This window comes from Dreissena polymorpha, chromosome 3 (assembly GCF_020536995.1).
Source record: "Dreissena polymorpha isolate Duluth1 chromosome 3, UMN_Dpol_1.0, whole genome shotgun sequence".
Classification (NCBI taxonomy): domain Eukaryota; kingdom Metazoa; phylum Mollusca; class Bivalvia; order Myida; family Dreissenidae; genus Dreissena; species Dreissena polymorpha.
The window spans coordinates 100,743,804-100,759,249 of NC_068357.1; the positions used below are offsets into that span (position 1 = coordinate 100,743,804).

The 15,446-nt window shown below is 35.4% G+C and overlaps 1 protein-coding gene across 1 annotated transcript in view; it reads right to left on the reverse strand.

Annotated features, from left to right (window-relative positions):
- Window positions 1-726: 726 nt before the first annotated feature.
- LOC127870770 (echinoderm microtubule-associated protein-like 6) overlaps window positions 727-15,446 on the reverse strand; it is a 72,240-nt gene continuing 57,520 nt past the window's right edge. The window contains exons 34-38 of the mRNA XM_052413245.1: window positions 13,655-13,817; window positions 9,661-9,764; window positions 8,429-8,582; window positions 4,830-4,930; window positions 727-3,324 (exon numbers count right to left, since the gene is read on the reverse strand). Coding sequence (XP_052269205.1) covers window positions 3,300-3,324; window positions 4,830-4,930; window positions 8,429-8,582; window positions 9,661-9,764; window positions 13,655-13,817 — 547 coding nt within the window. The 3' untranslated portion in view covers window positions 727-3,299. The remainder of the gene's footprint in view (window positions 3,325-4,829; window positions 4,931-8,428; window positions 8,583-9,660; window positions 9,765-13,654; window positions 13,818-15,446) is intronic.

A 15,446-nucleotide genomic window follows, 5' to 3' on the forward strand; every position in this document is an offset into this window, starting at 1 on the left:
CTTTTGTTGTAATTATTCAATTATTGTCCACTAATATTGAATTTTGCACCATTTCCCCCTTAGTTTACACATTCAAAATATAACTGTCCACGGATTTGTTTTATGTATAGGAATATTTGCTATATTGATTTTGATTATATTATAACTAAACACCATACTGTGTGTTTTGAATTAAGTACAGTTTTGTACTGGTGATTGTTTTTTATACACAAATATATATTGTTTTTATTTACTAATTTACATCTTGTTTTGTTTTAAATAAATGCTGTGTTTAAAAGATTTACTGTATATATTATATGGGAAATAAATGGTTGTTACTTAGCTAGTTAGCTGTGATAATGTTACACGCTATGAGGGTAACAACATTAGACAATAACATGAAGGACATAAACATAATCTATTTAAATCTCTTTTAACAATGTCACACAATCATTTTGGAGGGCTATAAAATTGTTAAACAATTTTAATTGCCTGGAAATCGTGGGCGCCTAAAACAAACGACACAGAGAATGCAATTACATCTAAATAAATTGTTTTCAGTTTGTGGGTTAAAAAATATAATTCTATTGATAAATGCACATGTGTGTTTTACAGTTAAAAACTCTCAGCCAAAAGACATCATAGTGACAGATAAACAATTTGAAGTCTATTTGACTTAAATAATATCAATTTGATAAGGACAATTAAATCTAGAAGTTGATGGGGTGAAAAACAACATACACTCTGTTTATTTAATAAATATATTCTAGCTATATGTATCATGCACTAACTTCTATCACAACACCTACAACTATTAAAAAGTTGCTGCCTTTTCATTTGCTTTAGCCTCAAAACAAGTATATGTATAACTCATGTGCTTTTGTCATTCTTATGGAATAAAAAATCTACACAATTTTGAAAACAATTTACAAGTTAACATGAGGCCACTATTTTTGATTCAAAGACATATAATTTATCATATAATATTGTATAAATGTATGGAAAAATTATTTGTATTCATGATCACTTATCTGTTAACAATTGCACTTAGTACATCACCAACAAGTACTTTGGGTGTACACAACTATTTCAACAACAAATATCAATTGTGCAGGCCCAAAACACATGTATATTATGATCATTACACTGCCTTTTTGATGTAAACAATAATCAAGGGACAAGACTCTGGCTAAACAATTTTTGTCCAAATTACTTAAGAATATAGAAAAGTCCTTAATTTTGCTGTTTTATTAGGTTTTATTCAGAAAAAGCTGAAGCTAATGGAAATTTCATTTTCAAAATCTGCTTATTTATCAAAATGATGAATACACTCTGCATATCAACATTTTTATGCCCCCGGATCGAAAGATCGGGGTATATTGTTTTTGGCCTGTCTGTCATTGTATGTGCGCGTGTGTCCCAAAACTTTAACCAAAACTTTAACCTTGGTCATAACAATTGCAATATTGAAGATAGCAACTCGATATTTGGCATGCATGTGTATCTCATGGAGCTACACATTTTTAGCGGTGAAAGGTCAAGGTCATCCTTCAAGGTCAAAGGTCAAAAAAATACTTCAAAGCGGCGCATTAGGGGGCATTGTGTTTCTGACTAACACATCTCTTGTTAAACTTGTACCAGTACAAATCATGATTGAGACAATCAGTAACATTCGTTAATACATTTACATATCTAATTGCAAATACACTTGTCTAAAATATTGATTGATTTTTACTCTTTTTTTTAAGTTAAGACTTTCTCAGAAGTTATATAAACATGTACATGTGATTTTCCACAGAATTCCTTCCATTGATGAATTTTAGAAAGTTGGATTTAATATAAATCTTCTGCAAATCATACTTCATGTTTCCATTCAGAACAAAACATGTCATATATGTATAAGTATAAATGAGATAACTGTTCTTTCCTATTTTATAAATTTAAGAAAAGTTTATAACAAATACTAGTAGCCATAAATACAGCATTAACATTTTCGCAGTCACTAAAATGGTAAGTAAAGTAAAAATTAACAAAAAGATACAAACATGTTTAATTACATTATAAGTTAAGCACTAAAATAACATCATGATACATTGTTGGAATATAACATCATACAATGTTTGAAATGTTTACATGTATATTTCGGTACACATTTGAAAACAAGTTTATATTAATTTTATCCCAAATTGGATATGTCAATATCATTTGTCTTGAAAATCTCCATGCTTTTGAACGGCATTTAATGTTATTCATCACAGACTCAAAAATCAAACCTGAGTATAAACAATTGAATTATTTTTTAAGGGCTCGCAACAAAATAATTGATATTTGAATCAAATGTGCAACAAAATGCTTACACCTTTAATCAAGTTTAACAAAAATAAGCATCACAAACCTATTCATGATGAGCAAAGAGGAAATAAATAGGACCGATACATGTATATAAGTTATAAAAGGTCTCTCAAATGAGAAAGCTGCATTAATGAAAACACAAAATTACTAACCAAATTATCAATGTATTTCTGGACAACTACAAAATTTTATGATGTAACGATTAAATTGTGAAATGATCCATTAAAACCAAGAATTAAACAAAACATCTAATATATTCCTATTGACATTTTAAATCGCTATTAAAGCCATATAAATGATGATGGAATGTGAGGAAAATATGTATGAAATATTAGAATGTAAATTATGATATATGAACATTTATTTAAATTTTAATGTAAGGGATCAAGAAGCCCCCAGATAATTCATGTTCGTACCACTGTAACATTTAGTGTGTACATATGTTGTGTAACAAATCAATCAACAACCAATGAGCTCAACTTCACCTTGTACACCTTTAACCAATCTGTCAATTAACATTCTTTTCTACACCATGTGCCTATCTCTAATAGGGATTTATGAACCAAGCCAAAAGCTGTATACTCTAGCTCTATGCATTTTATCAACAATTTTATTAAGAAACCAAGTTCTTCATGACTGAGAACAACAGCAAGAGTAATAATCATCATTTCAGGTTACTTTTTTTGTGAAAGGTTGTTTATCTTAAATATGCTAGAGTTTTAAATATGCATATAATCATTTCGACTTTCTCAAAATAATTTTCAACTAAATCAATATCCCACGCTTTAAAACATGATTATACTATTCTCTTAATTGTGACATTGGCAATTAAGATCTTGACTTCCATCTTGGATATTTGCTTATTTGAACTCTCCTGGCAAAAAGGCAAACAAGTTCAGGTCCATTCTGAGTGAGCTGTTTTCGTGCTTAAACAATCTCTGCTGTCATCTTGTCCTGATCATTTTCAGCTACATGCACTTCCACACAAACACACTGTAAAGAAAACATGACACATTTAAATGGGAAAATATGTAGTACCTTTTACAACAAAAAAAGGTTTGTAAAACATGCATGCCCCCCATATGAGCTGTCCGTTGTAGTGGCAGCCATTGTGTGAATATGATTTTTGTCACTGTGACCTTGACCTTTGACCTAGTGACCTGAAAATCATCTGCGGGTCACGATCAATGTACCTATGAAGTGTCATGATCCTTGGCAAAAGCGTTTTTGAGTTACATCCAAAAATCATTTTACTATTTCGGGTCACCGTGACCTTGACCTTTGACCTTGTGACCTCAAAATCAATAGGGGTCATCTGCAAGTCATGATCAATCTACCCATGAAGTTTCATGATCCTAGGCGTATGCGTTCTTGAGTTATCATTCAAAATCGATTTTACTATTTCTGGTCACCGTGACCTTGACCTTTGACCTAGTGACCTCAAAATCAAAAGGGGTCATCTGCGAGTCATGATCAATGTACCTATGAAGTTTCATGATCCTAGGCCCAAGCGTTCTTGAGTTATCGTCTGACAACCACCTGGTGGACGGACCGACTGACAGACCGACATGAGCAAAGCAATATACCCCCTCTTCTTTGAAGGGGGGCATAATTAACAAAAAAATGATAACCTAGCCATTCAATGATTATTCACATCTGGAACACAAACAATCACACTATCTAAGCAATGTGACCACACTTTCTGGTTATGGTTACCGTGTAGTGTGTGCAATAAGCATTAGAGGCTTTTATATATACACATGTACCACTTTCAAGCTGTGACTATGACAAAAAGAGTGCCAAACTAAAAATCAGAAAATTACAACTTATATAAACACTTTATGTACATACAAAATGTCAAAGAGTAAAAAACTACTTATATCTTATTATTATAAAGTCACTATCCTGTCAGAATATAACAGTTTATTTCAAATGGGACCATGTATTAATGTTGCACTTTCTAAAGATGTTTATCCAGACTTTTGAAGGGAGAACTAACAAAATGAGCCGCGTTCTGAGAAAACTGGGCATAATGCATGTGCGTAAAGTGTCATCCGAGATTAGCCTGTGCAGTCCGCACAGGCTAATCAGGGACATCACTTTCCGCCTAAACTTGATTTTCGGCAAGGAGAGACTTCCTTGAAACTAAAAATACCATAAAAGCGGAAAGTGTCGTCCCTGATTAGCCTGTGCGAACTGCACATGCATTAAGCCTAATTTTCTCAGAACAAGACACAAATGAGATGACCCACGCTCTCTAAAATTAGGTTAAATTTATGTGCTTGTTATTCCAGATTAGCCTGTGCAGTATGCACAGGCTAATCAAAGACGACATTTTGTGGCTATTCTGTATTTTTGCGAAGAAGAAACTTACTTTCAATAGAAAATACCATTAACCGAAAGTGTTGTCCCTGACTCTACACACATGCATGAAGCCCTATTTCCCCAGGGAAAGGCTCAAGTAAATAATTGAAGAACAAAACCAATCCCTGACATACCAGCAATCGTCCCCTCCTGTGCTAATAAGGTATTTGTCGTCTGCTGTGAATCTGACATTGGTCACGTGGGCGGAGTGTCCTACAAACGTCTTGTGGGCCGACTGGAAATCAATGTTACAATCATAATAACTAGTCTAAACCTGTTTAATTTAGCTTGATTGCAGCGAAAGCATAAGGCTTTTTGAAACCCTCTTGAGTTTGTTGCCTGGGTAGAACCAGTATTTGGTGTTTATGGAAAAGATCTACAGAATGCTCTCACAGTGGGGATTGAATTCATGACTTCCAAACAATAATTGTTATATTTTTAAATATATCATACACATTTGATATATTTTGACTGAACAAATACAAATAAGTTTTTTTTAACAGCCTGCTATTTTGTAATAAGACTTGTTTTTTCTTCTTCAACTAACACATCCTTTTATATGATTGATGTTTGTAAACATAAAAATGTAACATGCAATTTGTTGTTGGCAGATTAAAATTGTATAGCTTCATTTTAAAGATGGATTTGCACCTGTATTTTTGAATATAAGGCTGATGATGAAGAGATCAAAGATTTTCTTTTTTTTCGAAATTCTTACAAACATGGCAAATATCAACCACCACATAATGCACAATGTTATGCAAACAAATGCTGCTAAAGTGGTTAAATCCTGAAACACAAGCATGATAAAGAAATGACTGGAACTAACCATAAATTATAATATTTAAAGTATACAATTGTTTAAGCAATGCTTATCTATGAATGTTCATTGTCTTTCATCTTACTTTTACAAGGTCCTAGATTTTTAACAGTTCATGTTATCATCTTTTGAAGATCACATCCACAGTATTTAGGAATAAACATCTTTTAACGCCATTTAGTGTAACCACAGCAACAAAATGAGCCACATAAAGCGAAATAGGGTCTTATGTTGTATGTAGCAAGCGTAGCTCCGACCCAGCCTGCGCATCCAGGTGCTATGGTCAGGTGCTATGTTTGCTGTAAAGTCACATGGTCTTATTAGTGGACAGGGTGTTCCTTACCAGCAGGCTGGGCTTTAACTACGCAGGCTTCATAAGGCATAAGACCCATTTATGCATGACACTTGCCAAATAATGCCCATTTCACCATATTTTTATTTATTGTGTAGCATTTTTATACAAGAATATTAGTGATTTTTTATATTATAGATAATTGACCTTCCATCAGATTGGAATATCATAACAATTTGTTTTTAACTTAGAAGATCTCAAATAAATACATTCTGATTCAATCTTTCACAAAATGTTTGGGCTTTTAAAGGATATATGTTTATAAATGCTAGACGCACAAATACTTAACTTTTAACAAATTAAACTGGTATTTACACTAATTCTATGTCTCTCATGTCATAATAAAAGGCTATTATATGACCCAGAACTGGTGTCCCCCAATGCCATGAATACATCACATTTTAAATTTCATATTAACAAACCAGAAAATTATAAAAACAAGACAGATTTTGTGGTGATAATTGACAAAGATCAACATTGCAATATTAATGAAATTCACAACGATTTCCTGGCGAGAAATGAAATAGTGGAAAGCATTTTTCTACATGAATGCAACAGTTTAGTGCAAAATAATTGTTTCTTATATAGAAAGGTGAGGAAGATACAACAGTTCCACCCTCAACCCTCAAACTATTGAATCCTCAGTAAAGACCAATGATGTGTACTTTAGCTGAGATTCTAAAAATTTAAACTTTGTATTTCAATACTACATTCATAGTATTATTTGTTTAACTATTTAAAGAGTAAATGAGGAAGTGAAGTGTTCACAATGTGTTGTGATTTGTGATCAATTCATCATTGTGCAAGTGTGCCTTATGCCAACAGTGTCAATAGCTATTGACTCTAACTGAGCTATTTCCAACAGTGTCAATAGCTATTGACTCTAACTGAGCTATTTCCAACAAGATCCAACATTCACACTTTCCTCAAACACTGGAGTTTATGTTTGACTCTCGACAGTACAAGACTAGCCAATATAAATTGCAGCCATAGAGTCTTTTGATGAATTTTGCTTTGGCAGATTTATTCTGAACGCGAATTATTTCAGCTTGTACAAGACATAAGATAAGATTAAATACAAACATTCTTATTCTCTTTAAGGGCTATATCACTGGATTATACATTGTACTTCTAATCTAAGTGCTCTAAAGACAAATGAAATATTTAATAAAGTTAAATTCTTTTGATTATCTCATCTCCTGGTATTAAGAACAAGAAGGAGTCAGAGACTGTTTATCCCATTTTGGTGTATAGTTGTCAAAATATACAGTAAGAACTTGCAATTTTATAAGAACAAAACGAAAACTTCCATTACAAGGCCCTGGCATTTTGTGATTTTAAATGTAAGACAGTGGCTTTTAACAAATTTTCACAATCATATGAAGCATTAAATTTCATGCACAAAATTATCCACTCAAGAAGACTAATGGTCTAGTTTATTAACACTTTACCACTTAGATACGTATTTTTTACGCTTTGTAGTCTCTTAGAAAGTTAAATATTACTTCAGACCTTTCTTACTTGATTGAAGTTTTAAAGGCTTCATTTTCAACCCTTAGATACTGATGAGCAGGAAACAGCATAAAACCTGAACAGACTGCGAGTTACTACCAGGCTGTTCTGGTTTTATGCTGTTTGCACATAGCCTTTTTCACTTTGCTTTTGAGAGGGAAAGGGTTAAGTTTTATATTCAACACTAGCCCAGTGTTTTTACACATACACTTGCACACTTTAATGTCCTGATTTTTTTTTAAATTTCAATAATGTAATGCAGATTATAATAGATCAAGGAGCTCCTTTATCGATGACAACATTGCAAAAACCTATCCTGCTAGATATTACAGCCAGTAGCAGGATGCAGATATTTTTTTGCTATCAACATGATTTTCAATTATTGAGATAGCCAGCCTTTTGTTAAGATTGAAAACAGGTATAAAGAATAACATATGGTAATGGCTTTGTTGGTAAATTGATGATATGTGTACCAGAACTATACTAAACAATTCAACTATACTTAACAATTCAACAACACTCCTCCCACTAAAATTAGGCAACATACATTCTCTGGATTTTGCCAAAGTTGTTAGTAACATATACTTGCATAGAAGCTCAAGGTTCACTTAGTGTAAATTAGTTGTGTTTCACTTACCAAAGTCTTGAGAGTATTCATAAACAAAATAAGAGCGTTATTAAATACATGTATATATGAGTAACAAACTGGACACTGTATATCTACACAGTTTGTAAAATGTTGTAACTGGATTTGAAAAATTCATTAAATTAATAAATGAAAATTATAATATAGCTTTTTAAATTTTAAAAATAAGATTTTATTAAATTTAAGAAGGTATTTTCAAGAATATATCTGTAAGATGAGTTTGACAACAAGGGAAACTTAGCAGCTAAGTTTCCAATATTAATTATGAACATCTTCAAAGATACAGGATTGTTAAAAACTATAAAAAAAATCCAGTTAGGCAAAAAAAAAATGTGTTAAGGTCTCAAACAAAATTAAACACTCCTAAAGAATTGTTTTCTTTACCAAACCTATGTGTACTTACATTTCTGTCTGGACATGGGAAGTTGAACAGCTTAACAAGGCCGGAATCATCGCCAGTAGCCAGCGCCGTGCCATGGTGTGAGAGATGGGCGCAATTCACATCATCTTTGTCAGAATCTTTGGGCCAGATGCCAATGACTTCATCACCCAACACACTGTGAGAGATTGAGGTAAAATCTGTTATCCATTTATTGAATAGTAATATTATAGCAATAACTTTGCCAATATGCAAACCATGCAAATATTAACATTTATTTCATCGTCTTTTTTCTCATCATTTTATAAATATCATCATCAACAATAAAGTTACCCACATTAACACAGTGACATTCATCAAACAGAAGCAACAAGCTTGATAAGCAAACTCAAGTATTTAACAATTAAAACAAGAACTTTGTCACAATCAGCACAGCAATCCCCTACCAGGTTTATATTAAGTATAAACAGGAACTCCATATGTTTTATCAAAATTGCTGAACTACTTATCAATTATGGCAGAATCCAGATTTAAGTCTCACAATATTTTTGTAACCATAGCAACAACACATTTTGTGCCATGAAAATTTTAAACACTGTTAGAATTATCCATATGGTCCTCTCTCCACAGAGTTTCATCAGCCTTACCTTATTAAGTTTTGAGTGGTAGCAGGAGCCAGATTTTAGTTTTCAATTATTTCTGTAACCATAGCCATCACAATATTTGTCAGAAGACACAAACAAAATAAACAAAATATTCCCAATATTGCCCTCTATCAACATATCAAGTTTCATTAATCTAGCTTAAGTAGTATTTATTTATCAAAGGATCCAGATTCCAACATACAAATGGAGTGTGGGTAAACTTAAGTACCCTCTCTTAAAATCCATAGCTGACTATATAATATAGTACTAAATTATTATACTATTTTCGAATGTTACAGAAGTAATCTACACATATCGATCAACCAATTATATCATAATAATATGTGCCTTTATTTTTGCAAAACTGGGCTTAAGGCTCGTGCTTTCAGTGTCGTCCTAGATTAGCCTGTAGAGTATGCATAGGCTAATATTTCCACCTAAACTGGTTTTTCGTTTAGAAGACACTTTGTTTAGACGAAAAAAAGAAGACAAATGGGAAAAGAGTTGTACCTGATCCTGTGGGGTTTGCAAGTACATTTTTGAAATGATGCTTAATGCAGATGAATTAAGCCACATTTTCTCAGAACAAGACTCATATAATCACTAATCTACCTGGTCCAAGTAGCCCACGTGATCTTGCTGGTGACATTCTTGTCTGACACAAGGTTCCCCCCTGGCACAGAAAACACTTGGTGCACATAGGCACCTGTACTGACCTATAGAAAGACAATGAGAAATAATTTACTCTTACCAAAATATATGAAGAACAAATTACTTCACTGTTCTATAAATTGTTTAACATGGTACTAAGGAAGTCACTTCTTTAATGCCTACAACAAACATGTAAATGCGTATTCTTCAGTTCAACACGGTAATGCAGTAAACAAAAATCCAGAACAGAACAGGGCCCCATATAAAACAAGAGGGCCTGAAAGGCCAAAAGTCGCACTCCTGAGATAACAAGATATTATTGAGACAAATCTTTTGACCAAGTTTCACGAAGATCGGAAAATTAATGTGGCCTCTAGAGTGTTAACAAGGTTTTACTATAGCCATATAAGGAAAAATGCCCCGCCCCCTGGCAGCCATGTTTTTCAACCAACCGGCATCATTTTTGAACTCATCCAAGATATTATCAGCATTAATCTTCTTACCAAGTTTCGTGAAGATCGGACAGTAAATGTGGCCTCTAGAGTGTTAACAAAATATTCCTATAGCCATATAAGGAAAAATGCCCCGCCCCTTGGAAGCCATTTTTTTCAAGCAAACATATTTATTTTCGAACTCATCCAAGATATCATTGAGACCAATCTTCTGACCAAATTTCATGACGATTGGACAATAAATGTGGCCTCTAGAGTGTTAACAAGGTTTTACTATAGCCATATATAGCAATATAAGGAAAAATGCCCCGCCCCTGGTGGCCATGTTTTTAAAGCAACCAAAACCATTTTCGAACTCATCCACAATATCATTGGGACAAATCTTCTTACCAAGTTTCATGATGATCAGAAAATAAATGTGACCTCTAGAGTGTTAACAAGGTTTTACTATAGCCATATAAGGAAAATAGCCCCGACCCTGTGGTGGCCATGTTTTTCAACCAACCGGCATCATTTTTGAACTTGTCCAAGATATTATTGGGATGAATCTTCTGACCTAGTTTCATGAAGATCGGACTTTAAATGTGGCCTCTAGAGTGTTAACAAGATTTTACTATAGCCTTATAAAGCCATATAAGGAAAAATGCCCAGCCCCTTGGCGGCCATGTTATTCAAGCAAACATAACCATTTTCGAACTCATCCAAGATATCATTAAGACAAATCTTCTGACCATATTTCATCAAGATTGGACAATAAATGTGGCCTCTAGAGTGTTAACAAGGATTTACTAAAGCCATAGAAGGAAAAATGCCCCACCCTGGCAGCCATGTTTTTCAACCAACTGGCATCATTTTGGAACTCGTCCAAGATATTATTGGGATGAATCTTCATTAAGATTGGACAATAAATGTGGCCTCTAGAGTGTTAACAAGATTTTACTAAAGCCATATATAGCCATATAAGGTAAAATGCTCCGCCCCTTGGCAGCCATGTTTTTCAAGCAAAGGTTACCACTTTTGAACTCATCAAAGATACAGGGGGACAAATCTTCTGAGCAAGTTTCATGAAGATCGGAAAATAAATGTGGCCTCTAGAGTGTTAACAAGGTAACTTTACTATAGCCATATAAGGAAAAATGCCCCGCCCCCTGGCGGCCATGTTTTTCAACCAACCGGCATCATTTTCGAAGATATTATTGGGATGAATCTTCTGACCAATTTTCATGAAGATCAGACAATAAATGTGGCTTCTAGAGTGTTAACAAGATTTTAATATAGCCTTATATAGCCATATAAGGACAAATGCCCCACCCCTTGGCAGCCATGTTTTTCAAGCAAACGTAACCATTTTCGAACTCATCCAAGATATCATTGAAACCAATCTTCTGACCAAATTTCATGAAGATTGGACAATAAATGTGGCCTCTAGAGAGTGAACAAGGCAAATGTTGACGTCACACAACGGACAACACACGACCGACAAAAGTGGATCACAAAAGCTCACCATGAGCACGTTGTGCTCAGGTGAGCTAAAAAGTAAGGTATGGTAAGCAAATTTTTAGACTTACAAACACATATTTTAAATCCATATAAAAATAAATAGACTTTTTTAATTGATGCAAATTAAAAGAGTTGTTAAAATATATAATAAAACCGATGGCTCAAACTAGCATATTTATTGGCTCAAATTTCCGGTTGGCGCGAAGCATAGATTTTTATTGCTATATACTCATATAAATTTCTGTAGGATGGCTCAAAATCATGAGGGTCATTTGTTTGGCTCAAAATCATTTAGGCTTGCATAAAGTTGTTAATCGCCTAGGAGAGCTTGATTAAGGCCACACCATAATTGCAAACATGTCATGGACTCAATTGTTAATTGATTGTAGTAAAAGATGGCATTCTGTATCAAATCTGGTGTTTTTGTAGATGCAGTATCATTATGGCTGGAATGGCTGCATCATTAAACGTACAATGTCAACTTGATGGAATAGAAAACTTTGTATCTATACAACAACTTATTAAAATAACACGTATTGACATCATGTTATTCTTAGAAAAGCAAATAAATAAATTCATGTAGTGCTGTATTATATTTTCCTAGTGCTGTTTCTTACATGTACCCGTAAATGTGCTACGTACAAACGCGATTATATAATATGAGTACACTTCAACACCGTTATTTCGAAGTGGTGGGGACCGTAAAAAAAACTTCGGATTAACGATAATTCGAAATAAACATTTGACAGAAGACTTCTTTGATTCCTTAAAAATAAAACGTTGTGGAATTCGAATGGTTCGGTTACACGCTTACTTAAAAACGTAAACTAGTCAGATAGCAATATATTTCTACTCGTAACAAACGGGGGAATAAAACGATTCTTTTTCTTGTTTTTATTTTTCTCTAATTACAGAACATATAAAATAAAACAAATAGCACAAATTATCAGACATACGTACATATGCATACATTTTCGGAAATAAATTAACCGGGAGGCGGAAAACTACAACGGGCGAGGCATGGTATGGTATTGCGCAAGGGGGGGTTAGAGGGTTAGGTTTAAGGTTTGGGTTAGTGTTAGGGGTCGGGTTAGGGTTTGGGTTAGCCTAAACCCAACCCTAACCCTAACCCGACCCCTAACACTAACCCAAACCCTAACCCTTTTTTGGGGTTATCACCCCTGACCATGCCTCGCCCGTTGTAGTTTTCCGCCTCCCAAATTAACCTTTGTTTAATAATACGCGATGTCTCTCTGAACACCGGCGTTCGCGCAGACGACAAAGGTGTTATTATCGGCTTTTGACGCGCCACGACAAAGGTGTGAAAAATCAGTATTTTTTCAGTTTTGACTTCGGATTAAAGCTTGATAATTAGGTGCGAATTATAGTGTTGGGACCGACAGAATCACTTCGAATTAACGATTTCTTCGGTTTAACGAAGTTCGGATTAACAATGAAATTTTACATTAAACAAACAAGAATCAAAATCGGGACCAGAAAAATACTTTGAAATAACGGTGACTTCGGATTATCGGTGTTCGAAATAACGGTGTTGAAGTGTATATAACATGGTATTTGTTTGATTGTTTATGTAACTGTTTTAAAATATTGATTAATAAAAATATTAATATTATATGTTTAGGTCTTATTAATTTGATAGTAGAAAGTAAGTACGGAGTTTAGGCAGTTTGAAATACTCTTCAAATGGAGATGTAAATCTATTGCAGATTCAGTAAACATAAGTATATTATAAATCGGTTGGCTCGAATTCCAGATGGCTAGAACTTTGGTTGTCGGTCCTGGCGAGTTCTAGCCATCGGGTTTCGACTGTATATTTAATAAAATTATTTAATTTCAATAAAGGGAAGATAAAAATAAAGCGTAAGAATTACGCATGCATAAGCAGCTTAATAAAATTGTACCTAGCATATCAGATACCATCCAGCTGAATATCAGCACCATATTCATTAAAAAGTACCTTGCATGATCAAATCAATACCCACCCTGATATGCTGGCTGTCCGCTGAGAAATCAAGCTGAATCACGAAGCTAGGGATGTCCTTACAATATCCTGCTCGCTGGAGCGATGGCCCCTTACTGACATCATAGTAATCTACACAGTTGTCTTCTGAGCCCACCGCTAGCCAATGACCATCTGGACTGAACCTGAACAGAAATCAATTGTGCATCTTGTTAAACACAGTATTTCAGTCATATTAATAAATGTAATTATGCAACATGTTGATCCAAAGAGAAAGGAATTCAAGATTGACAAAAGTTGCTTCTGAATGAGCTTCATTCTGGAAAAAACTGGGCTTAATTTATGTGTTAAGTGTCGTACCAGATTAGCCTGTGCAGTCTGCACAGGTTTGTCAGGAACAACAATTCCATCTTAGACTGGATTTTTGTTTAGTAGATACAACTTTCAATTGAAAATACCATAAAAACAGAAATGGTTGTCACTGATTAGCCAGTGTGGACAGCACAGACTTATCTAGGACAACACTTTGCACACATGTATAACCCAGATTTCCCAGAATGCGGCTCACTTTATGTGACTGATGGCAGCAGCCCTGTCTCTGTTCTCACCTTATGTCACTGATGGCAGCAGCCCTGTCTCTGTTCTCACCTTATGTCACTGATGGCAGCAGCCCTGTCTATGTTCTCACCTTATGTCACTGATGGCAGCAGCCCTGTCTCTGTTCTCACCTTATGTCACTGATGGCAGCAGCCCTGTCTATGTTCTCACCTTATGTCACTGATGGCAGCAGTCCTGTCTATGTTCTCACCTTATGTCACTGATGGCAGCAGCCCTGTCTCTGTTCTCACCTTATGTCACTGATGGCAGCAGCCCTGTCTATGTTCTCACCTTATGTCACTGATGGCAGCAGTCCTGTCTATGTTCTCACCTTATGTCACTGATGGCAGCAGCCCTGTCTCTGTTGTCACCTTATGTCACTGATGGCAGCAACCCTGTCTATGTTCTCACCTTATGTCACTGATGGCAGCAGCCCTGTCTATGTTCTCACCTTATGTCACTGATGGCAGCAGTCCTGTCTATGTTCTCACCTTATGTCACTGACGGCAGCAGCCCTGTCTATGTTCTCACCTTATGTCACTGATGGCAGCAGCCCTGTCTCTGTTCTCACCTTATGTCACTGATGGCAGCAGCCCTGTCTATGTTCTCACCTTATGTCCCTGATGGCAGCAGCCCTGTCTATGTTCTCACCTTATGTCACTGATGGCAGCAGCCCTGTCTCTGTTCTCACCTTATGTCACTGATGGCAGCAGCCCTGTCTCTGTTCTCACCTTATGTCACTGATGGCAGCAGCCCTGTCTCTGACTCAAATGTTCTCACCTTATGTCACTGATGGCAGCAGCCCTGTCTCTTACTCAAATGTTCTCACCTAATGTCACTGATGGCAGCAGCCCTGTCTATGTTCTCACCTTATGTCACTGATGGCAGCAGCCCTGTCTCTGTTCTCACCTAATGTCACTGATGGCAGCAGCCCTGTCTCTGTTCTCACCTTATGTCACTGATGGCAGCAGCCCTGTCTCTGACTCAAATGTTCTAGCCTTATGTCACTGATGGCAGCAGCCCTGTCTATGTTCTCACCTTATGTCACTGACGGCAGCAGCCCTGTCTATGTTCTCACCTTATGTCACTGATGGCAGCAGCCCTGTCTCTGACTCAAATGTTCTCACCTAATGTCACTGATGGCAGCAGCCCTGTCTTTGTTCTCACCTAATGTCACTGATGGCAGCAGCCCTGTCTCTGACTCAAATGTTCTCACC